This window comes from Fopius arisanus, unplaced genomic scaffold, assembly GCF_000806365.1.
Source record: "Fopius arisanus strain USDA-PBARC FA_bdor unplaced genomic scaffold, ASM80636v1 scaffold00088, whole genome shotgun sequence".
NCBI classification, from domain to species: Eukaryota; Metazoa; Arthropoda; class Insecta; order Hymenoptera; family Braconidae; genus Fopius; species Fopius arisanus.
Window position 1 is genome coordinate 10139 of NW_011887827.1, and position 10687 is coordinate 20825.

Here is a 10687-nt window from a genome sequence, read left to right on the forward strand (position 1 = left end):
AATTAAATTATGCAAATCCGGTGGTTGATGATTACACCGCGTCAAAGAACTCTTGTGATTCTCCGGGTGAAAAAAAAAAGGGTAATCGGAATATTTTTTTTATCATTTTCTAGAAATTTTGGCGAATATAATTTTTTTTTTAATTATACTGTTGTTTTCTTACTTTTTTTTATTTTTCAATATTCTCAAAAAATACGTCATCTAAATAAAAAAAAAAATTCTATTCAAATTTTTGAAAAATTTTTTGAAAATTTGAAAAAAATATTCCGATTACAATTTTTTTTTTAACCGAGTCACTCATTTAATTTGACATTTAAAAGTTTTTCTTTCGGGGTTTTTGGTGATAAGACTGTTGTTTGAAGGATTTTTCTTTGAAACAAATATTTCAATATCATTTTAATATGTTCACCCTATTTTATGAGGAACATCAATTGCACTGGCAATAAAAATAATAATAATAAAAATATTTAAAGATTTATCAAACAGTATTAGTTAAAAAATTATCAGGTAAATGCAATTTTGTTTCAGAAGGACCAACATTTGTTCGAGCCATCGCAAACGTAACGGCCCCAGTGGGAAGAGATGCTGTTCTTGAATGTGTGGTGGAGCACCTCTCAAACTACAAGGTAAGATCAATCATATCGATTTCTTTTTTGAGAGTACCATATCTCTTGAAATTTCCAATGCAACTGTCCTCTCAATCTTGCAAATTGGAAAATTGGAAAATTAACCAATGGGTGACTCAGTTTTCGGAACTAATTTGCCAAATTTCCGAACATCTTAATCACTATTTCAGTGGGAGTGTTCATTATCAAAGTGAATCGTAGATTTTCAATTTGCTCAAGCAATTCCTATAACGCGAGATCACCAACTCCTCTCTCTCGGGTTCGTCCCATTCGGTTTTATTTATCGTGGATAGTGCCTTGTTATCTCGCAACATTCGCAGAGCTCCTTAAAACCTCCATAAAACGTTTGTAATGGACTCCATTTCTTTTGAATTATAAATCGCACTCTCAAAGGGAGTTTTCCCATTTTTTAGAGAAAAGAAAACACTTTTTCATTTTCCTTGTTATTGAAAATAGGAGCTCTTTGATAAAATAACCCCCCCGGGGTAAACCAGATTTCATTTCTGCCGTATCGACGAACTTTCGAGAAGTTTTCCAGTTGAAAATTCAAATCTCTATAAAATAATATTTGAAGATGCAAGTCTCAGTTCAATTACATCGATTCACAAATAATTTCACGACCTCCTTTAGATGGTCATGAAGATGAAATCTCAAATAAATTCACACCAGTCAGTACTCAATTTTTTTTTTTTGCGCCCTATATACCGTATAAAAATAGTAGCGATAAATTTTATGTGTTTAACAGTGTGTCACGTTAACCCGTGACACGCGAGATTGTAACCATAAAAAAAGTGTAGCACTTGAAAAAATGTAATTGAGCGAAGAAAAAATGGTAACGTGGGTCAGAATAAGTGCGGTAGTTTTGAATTAAAACATGTTAAAGTGTACGATGACTCGTAGGAATCCTGAGTAATTTCACTGGGGACATATAATCCAGTGTTGGAACGAAGAGAATTCAAAACCATAGCGCTTAGGATGCACCTTTTCATGGTCCTGGCTTTCATATCAGATGTTACGATAGGTTGGGGATAGCTTGGGGATAGCTTGGGCGTTTGTCGGGGCGAGTTGGTGATTGTCGTCAGAGGGCTTTAACCCAAGTGCCCTGTATTCCAAGAAACTGAGGGGTTAACGGACATGCTATAGCTTACCTTAAGTACACCAGTTTAATCTCAAACTATGGCATAACGCGGATTATGATTTTCTGCTGAGAAACGAAAGTTAGGATTTTTCATGACAAGTTGTTCCGGTAACGGTGAGTCATACTGTATTCAGATCAGTGATTAATTTTTCTTCATGAGTCGAATGACGCGATCTTGAATTGAAAGTCTTCCGAGTTTCTCGCTAAAGTCACTTCCTCTATAAAAATAAACGCGCGTGTTTTTATTGATAAATTCAATATTCCAACTGCGAATGTAACTCCTACTGATTTTTTAAAGCACCGATTCGGTGGAATCCAGCTATTTCGGATCATCCAAGAGCTGTGTAAATATTTGTGGAAAAGTTGCGAGTGCTAACACAGCGACTTTACCGTTTATTTCTTCAGAAAGTGTATATAGTTGTTAAAAGTAACTCGTTTTCGGCGAGGGGAAATGACAATGGCGAGAAAACCGGTGGAAAGGGAGGATGAGAGTATCTTACTCGTGCAGTATCCTTTTACATTCGAGTCCTTGGGAAAACAAAGTTTAGCATAGCTTTATCGCGGAAATAGCGTCTGACGAACGAGTAGCGGCAATAAAATATCGGTGACTTGATGGATCTTAGTTTATGTTGATGGCAATTTTTCAACTTCTCCAGTCAAATATTTCAAATATTTATGGAATTTCAAGATTTTTTATTAAATTTATCAAATCTGAGGGTCTCACGATTTTTTTAGGAATCATCTCCTCAGATTTCAAATTGTTCTCGTAATTTGAAATAAATCTTAGTTAAGAGTAATTCGATGAGGTGTTGAAGCAAACAATATATTTGCATAATACGTTACTCCACGTACGAAGGAAGTAGTTAGTGGCACACGGTCCCATCATGCCAGTGATATTGGTAGGACATATATACTGAAATAGAGAATTCCATTCTATTCGCGGATGTTAATCAAAACGGAATTTACATACGGGTCTCATATTACGCAGTAGTCGGGCAGATGTTCCGAGAGTGGAAGATAACGGTCCTCTGGGGATTTTCACGATTATACAATATCCACTATTATCCACTCATAGAGTACAGGACATTAACCGATATTTTTCGATTGACGCTCGCGGTGTGAGGACTCTCGTACAATCGATTTACCGTAAAAAGGTGTTCAAAAATTCTTTGTTTTTACCAATTAATGTTCTGCTCGAGCACTTTTAAATTTGTTTGAATGAGGGTGTGGAGGGAATTAATTTTGCAACCGCCGGATGATGGCGGAAAAAGGAGGAATCGGTGTAATTGCTTTTCCAACGGCAATTCCCAACGATTGCTCACCATTTTTTTTTTCTTTTTCGGGGCGCGGGGAAAATTGGAAAATGACGTCAGAATTTTTATTCCTACACTGCGTAAGGGGTTAATTCTCCGGAGAGTTGTCGACGTGGAAAAATAATCTAGGCTTGATTGAATTTTTTCATTTTGGGGAGCAATTAAAATAAATTATTTCTGAAAGATAATGTCATCAGTATTCGTTTTGAGTGATTTCTTACACTCTCTACTTTCTATATGATTTTTTAATCCTCGACGTGGGTAAAAAAAAATTCTAATCGGAATATTTTTTCCTAATTTTCAAAACATTTTTGAAAAATTTTTCGGAAAATTTTTTAAATAATTTTCTAGGAATTTTTGCCAATATAATTTTTTCTTTCAATTATACTATTGTTTTTTTATTTGTATTATTTTTCAATATTCTCAAAAAATACGCCATCTAAATTACAAAAAAAATTTTCCTATTTAAATTTTTGAAAAATTTTTCAAAACCTTTCCCAAAAATAAAATTGCTTTGCTATCCAATTTTTTTTTGTTTTATAAAAAAAAAATTCTGAAAAGTTTTCCCGTAATTTTTTGAAAATTTGGAAAAAATATTTCGATTACAATTTTTTTTTACCCAGGGATGTAGAACTGAAAATAAAGTTATTACGAATTCCTATCGTCTCCGTATTCTTGCAGCAATATCTCAGACGGAATAAGAAACGATATCGTCGACTAAAACGAGTTGAATTTTGTAGGGGGTGGTGGATGGCATTTTCTTGGGTTCCACTTCACGTATCTTTGGTTTGTTTTCTAATATCTCGGTTGAACAGGTACTTAGATATCAAATACAGAATTCGTATGTGGAATAACATTGAAGAATGAGTGACGTAAGCCCCGTGACGTAAAGAAAATATATCGAAGCTAGAAAGATTGAAAATTTGCCTAACAATTGCGAGCATCTCTCAGTTCGAAAGAAACTGCACAAGTTTTGTCTATAAAAAATTTCACCAGACATTCCCAGTCTTTCATTAATTAACCTGAAATAATTAATTAACCCTCTACTTTCCATTGGCCATTCGTTCGGGAATTTCACGAGTGCGTATTTATTTCGGTCATTGGACAATTTCATGAGTTTATCACTCGAGTAAATAAATTAAAATCCAATCAATCCGGAGAATGTTGATGATTTTTAATCATTATTCAACTCTTCGTTTCCTGGTAATCCGATTATTTCGGGGATTGAATACCGTCTAACATCTTGTGCAAAATAATGACGTATTAATGAATTCACTTCGCGATTTGCAATCATTGTGAGGGTTTACTAATCTTATTGTTATGTGGCTATCAATTAATTGTTGTAACAATGCGGATGAATCAAAAATCATGAAAAAAATTTCACTGCAAATTTTTCCAGAAATCGATGGGAATTATCGAACTATCCAATAAATAATGACCGTTACAATGCAGAGGGCAGGTTTCCAGTGAAATAATAGCGCAGTGCTATCGCGGAAAAATGAATTTGAATTGGCCGTCACGGAAATTTGTCCTCGAGGCTGATTTTCACTCGATAGCGTCCATTCACGTCTGATAATAGCCACTCGTTGTCAATTGAATGATTAAAAATTCGATTACTGGCTAATCGGTGTCGGTTTGAAATTTCACCGGTGGTAGAACTATACTAGGAAAAATTGGGAACAGCGGTGGTATAACGCGAGTTAAAAATTTGAACTTTAGACTTTTTCGGTGTGACTGGGTGACAGTAAATTTTAATCCCACATTGCGTCATTCATTTTATTGAGGTCTCAAAATATAACAGTGGGAAATTTTATTGATGAAAATGGCACACACTCATGACAGTATTTTAATCCCTGGTTTTTATTTCGGATTTGGGTTGAGGAATTCTGAGTAACTTAGTCATCTATTCACTGTGTTTACTCCGCGCCATAAAAAGCTGACACAAAACGTTACCTGCTTTTTTTTAAAAAAAAGGATCTTGCAAATAACGGTATTTTCGGGTAAATGTCAAAACCCGATACATCCAACTTTTCTCTGGTGTCAATACATCAATGGTGATGTATGGAAATATATATAACAAACCTGAAACTCGTTGGATGGGGTGGATTGAAGGGATCGTTTGGACGGACGTGCTTGATGCTCGTCATGTTGGACAGAATCATGTGAGTCATGTTGCACGATTGGTGTTACGAATAAAATTCACTGTAGCCAGGATACTCGCTAGTGTGATTGAAATGATTGAAGCCGGCTGTAAGATATTCCGGTTGATTGAATTTTTTGAATTATTCGGTAAATAATTCGCCATGCCAATCAATCAAAAAAAAAATCGAAAAAAAAAATGTCAAATCCATTAAATTTTTTACTCGAGTGAACGTGATTTTGGGAACTAACTGCTTACAGACTTTTCTAGAGAGGCCCTTAATTTTTTTATCAGATATTGATCACGTAATTTTTTTCCCCGAACAACAGGTTATTCTCCTCGAAATCCATCGTTGACTCAAGTGCATTATTGCAGTGCCCCTCGTCGACGTCTTCAAACGACGAAAGTAGATAAAAAACGAAGTGATGTTTTCTCTTTGTCTTGGCAACTTTCATTTCATCTTTAATCCTCAAGTCGCCTCTCTGGTCGCCACCCTATTTCGTGAGGATCATTTGGCGACAACGCCTTTGCTCCTCGAATTACGAGAGAAGTTTGCACAGTCGCTCACTCCTCGAGTATTCGTGCTCAACCAGAAAAAAATTGAAAAACCCGGAAAGAATTGGATTGAAAAAAAAGTAAGCTCTGAAAATTAATAATTTTTGTGCAACAATTATTCTTCAATAAATTCACAAAATATTCCCCTTTTGTCGTTCTCTAAAATTCCGTACGGAAGTAATAATTCTCGCGAGTACCTCTCGGCGACATTTTTCATTAGAAAACATTTTTTTATTACACATTACCATTGTGTACCCGTTACTCTCATTTATGCCAATTATTTTGAAAGTCTCGAGGAAATGCCCTCGAGCCAAACGTCACGGGTGAAATCCTTGGAGGCTGAATTTATTAATCGATGAAAGCACTACTCTCCATCTTTCTCCTCAACATCCTCCCTCGCATTGTGTGCATAGTAATTTTCCGTAGCACTTGCACAAGCAAAATTTTCAAGTGGTTGCGGTCGCCACCAGTAACGATGGTACAATAATTGCCGCCTTGAATATTTCATTGTTTCCACTTTTTTCATTCGCTTCATTTATTCTTTCCATTTTTTTCGTCACTTTTTTCACCGCTGAATTTCCGCGCCTCCTATTTCATGTCGATATGGCGCTGTCAGAGCGCATGCAAATATAGTATTTTTCTCGATACTAGCGCGCAAAATGAATATTTAAAAATCAATGGATTCAAATAATTATTCTACGTCCATGGATTTTTTTAAAACCGTCGAATTGTTGATGAACTAAAGTGATGTCCATCAGTGTTGTCCGGGATTTTTGATCATCCTTTTACCCACTTTGCATCAATTTCCCACGGTGAAGGTATTTTTTATTTTAAAATTGAAATCTCTGGCAACTCTTTTCAAAGTATCTCGTCAAGAAAAAATAATAAAATTCTTCAATTAATCGGTGCAGCCCCATAATCCGTATAATTCATCATCACGTTGAAACAATTTACGACATGATAACCCTAAAGCTCCTCCCAAGAACCGTAAATACGTGGTTTCACGTGAAGAATTTCCTTTGATAACATCCCGCAGAATGATTATGCCCGGGGAAATTGAAAGTTCACTTGAGTGTAGAACAAACGCACTGACTCATCGGGTGGACAATTAATTCGTGCATGTGCATCACAAAGTGCATGCTACAAGGCTTCGAAGAGAGAAACCTTGACGAGGGTGTATCAGTCGAGTGCATCTAAATTCTCATTATTCTAAAACCTCTGGAGATGACAGTTTGCAATTAATTAACATTATTTCAATATAGCCTACCCCACAAAGTTGCCGACGTTTCAAATAATTTCACTCTGCTCTCTTTATTTCTAGGTCGCATGGCTACAGGTCAACACTCAGACTATCCTGACAATAGCCATTCACGTGATTACAAAGAACCACAGAATAGCAGTGACACACAGTGATCATCGGGTTTGGTACTTGCACATAAAGGATGTAAAAGAGAGTGACGAGGGTGACTACATGTGTCAGATTAATACCGACCCAATGCTGAGTCAAGTCGGACGTCTCAAAGTTGTTGGTAAGTAAAACTCGTATACTCTCACATTTATTTTTTCAAATTGCTCTTCCCTACTCAAATATCTCGTTTCGATTAATTACGAGATAACTTTGCAGTATAGTGGGAATATTTACGTAGTAATTACAATATTTCAGTACCTCCCGACATTCTCGATTATCCAACGAGCACCGATATGGTTGTGCGAGAGGGTAACAATGTAAGTCTCCGCTGTGCAGCAAATGGATCGCCAACGCCCAATATCACTTGGAAACGTGAATCCACTGAAAAGATAGCACTTTCCACTGATGAAAAAGGTAAGCCACCATTCAATATCCACTTTCTATCGTATTTTCTGTTAACAATAGTTCCATTCCGCCCCCTTAAATTATTTATTCATAAAAAAATACTAGCACCGTTTAAAAATAATGTATTCGCATAATAATAACTGAAATAGAAAAATATTCACTACATGAAACCGAATAGAAACAAAACTATTCAACCGTGGAGTTGTTGAAACAAGTTTGTGGATGGTTTCGGTGGAGAATTGTTACCTCACTAGGAGTTACCAGTATTGTAACACTCAAACCGAGTGAAATTCGGGGATTTGCAATGCTCATCGTGTGTCCTAACTCAGAAATTTTGTGGAATTCGCGTTAGTTAGTTCGAGCAGGCCATGTAGTTGATAACATCCTCCCGACTATGAATTATATAACGGGGAAATTTAATAACAATATTCTAGTGCAGTATTCGAGTGTAAAAAAATGAACCCTTAGTGTCTGTTTTCGGGAAAAAAAAAATTGGAGGAACTTGAATTGATTGCCGAATATTTAACTGGTACTTTTTGAAATTCGTTTGAGTATGCAGTCAATAATGGAATAGGGACAGGGTGGAGGGTCGCCAGAGTGTGCCCTCTTATCCTGAAGTTGCCCAACTCCCCAGGCCTATCCGATACTCCAGGCTCGGTGTAAATTCAGTACACAGGACTTGTTGCTTGTAACACTCGAGTCATTGAACCAACGCTTTAATTGGCTTCTCGATGAACAAAAGGAACCCTCGGAGGGGCTCTAATGATGCTCAGAGTAGCGTGATCCATCGTCAATTGATTTGATACCTCGAGGTAATTGTAATTGTTATGGATTGGGGTAATTCCTGGGGAAGAGCCGGGAATATTTTGTCTTTACAAACCGGAGCCTGGAATATCGGGGATATATATCTCATATATAATTATTTGCATTTATTTTTCTCACGGGCGGTACCTCGAATACCGATCCCTTGAAAAAATTTGACAATTTCTTTTTGATGAAAATTATTAATAGTGAGAGTACAATTGAGAGAATTTCCCAATCCAAGTTCTCTTAGAGAGAATCACAGACAAGGTCCTTGGATGTTTTTACGCTTGAAGGAATGAATTTGATGGTCAAACAGGAATGCAGAGCATTACCTGTATAGTCTCAGCTGATTCAGCAGATGCTGACCAGTTTCCTTCTGGCTCTCATCTCCGGGGAAATTCTCTTGAATTTGTCACTCGATCTCCTCTATTCTCGTAATTGAACCCTTCGAGAAAATTTCAATTCCCGGGACTCATAAAATGAATTATTCAATTTGAAAAAAAAAAGATTGACATTCGATTGAGTAATTGGGGAGTTGTTTTTTTTTAAGATTATAAATTTAATTTGTGCCGAATTTTCTAATTATTTTCAGTTTCGAGCGTTAATGGATCATTTCTCAATATAACGAAAGTAAATCGTCTTCACATGGGGGCCTACCTGTGCATCGCCTCCAACGGCGTTCCTCCCACCGTCAGCAAGAGAATAATGCTCATTGTCCACTGTAAGTACCTTTAATTGTTAAAATGATAGCCTATCTCAGGCCAATTCATCTCCTTCTCGGAGACAAAACGATGTTGTAAAAAGAAGGAAATAGGAGTGGAAAAAAAAAATGTGAGTGGCCCCCGTAACGACCCCGCAAGGGCTGAGGGCTGCACTATTTGTATTTATAGATCGATATCCTTCTTTTGTCAAACGTCAACGCTTTTTTATTGACCGTTCCCTCCTTTCATCGCCAATTTCACGTTTTCTTTGATTTTTTTTTTCAGTTCCACCGATGATTATGATTTATAATCAGTTGTTGGGAGCTGAGGAAGGATCGCAAGCAACGCTTGAGTGCCACTTCGAAGCCTTTCCCAAATCTATCAATTACTGGACGAGGGAGAATCGTGATGATATCATATCGAGTGGTGAGTTCACATACTTATTTTAATTATTGTCGCGATTTCCACTGTTCCATCAAAAATCTTCAAACCTCGAATCCCTTATATTAAACGACTCAAATCTTCCACCGCGTTATGAACTTAGTAAATAATAAAACACACATTACTTTAAAATAAAAAGAAAAGATCTAAACAATAATAATAATAACAAATCGTATGATAAAATAATTTCAATCATAAAATAATTTAAAAACTCGGGAAATAAAAATGATAAACGATTCTAATTCCCCTTGAGTGATTTCATTCGATCTCTCGATAATCGATAATAATTCGGTTAGTCTTTAAATCGGTGCATACGTAACAGTGATTCTCTTAATTGCAATTAGTTTTCCGGAGAGTAATTAGACAGCCGAATGGCGAATAAAACTGAGTTATTATTTGACACGTAAACGTGACAATTCCAGCAAGTTAAAAAAGGTTAAAAAATTAAAAATGACAAGTAAATGTTATCTCATCACCCAGCCGGTTTCAAACTCATCACATAATTGTCATAAACGTATCATTTATTTTTTGTTACAGCACCGATACATCCAGCTTGCGATCAATTAAAAAGTTTCTGACGAACTTCTCATTCGTGTTCTCCCATTTCCTGTCAATTAGGTAACGGACCACTCCTCGATAGCGACAATCATTAAAAAATTGATTATCAAGGAATTTAATTAATATTTATATTGTTTCTTTGATTTTTTCACCATGTTGTCTGTATATTTAGCATTATAAATAACTCTATAATGCTAAATATATTACAAAAATATATATATTACATAAATAAATGTAATTATAATATAATAAAGCATCCGTGAAACATATTCAATATACTGTTTTTTTTTATTTACCCAATACATCTTTCTGCATGTAATTTTCGTTTTTATTTTTCCTGAATAATGTATGCGTGTGTGTGTGTGAGAGAGAGAGAGAGAAAGAGAGAGAGAGAGAGAGAGGGAGAGAGAGTTTTTTATGCGTGGGTGGCGTGGGTGGATTGGGTGGACGTTCCGGTGCGTGGGTGGATGGATCTGGTGGACGTTCCGGTGCGTGGGTGGATCGATCTGGTGGACGTTCCGGTGCGTGGGTGGATCTGGTGGACGTTCCGGTGCGTGGGTGGAGGGATCTGGTGGACGTTCCGGTGCGTGGGTGGATG

At 36.4% G+C, this 10687-nt stretch overlaps 1 protein-coding gene across 1 annotated transcript in view; it reads left to right on the plus strand.

The window, feature by feature from the left end:
* The first annotated feature begins 529 nt into the window (after positions 1–529).
* The window catches only part of LOC105270442 (protein CEPU-1), a 16375-nt gene continuing 6217 nt past the window's right edge, over positions 530–10687 (plus strand). Inside the window, exons 1-5 of the mRNA XM_011311364.1 lie at positions 530–626; positions 7094–7301; positions 7436–7594; positions 8982–9110; positions 9376–9516. Of these exons, the coding sequence (XP_011309666.1) occupies positions 7244–7301; positions 7436–7594; positions 8982–9110; positions 9376–9516 (487 nt within the window). The 5' untranslated portion in view covers positions 530–626; positions 7094–7243. The remainder of the gene's footprint in view (positions 627–7093; positions 7302–7435; positions 7595–8981; positions 9111–9375; positions 9517–10687) is intronic.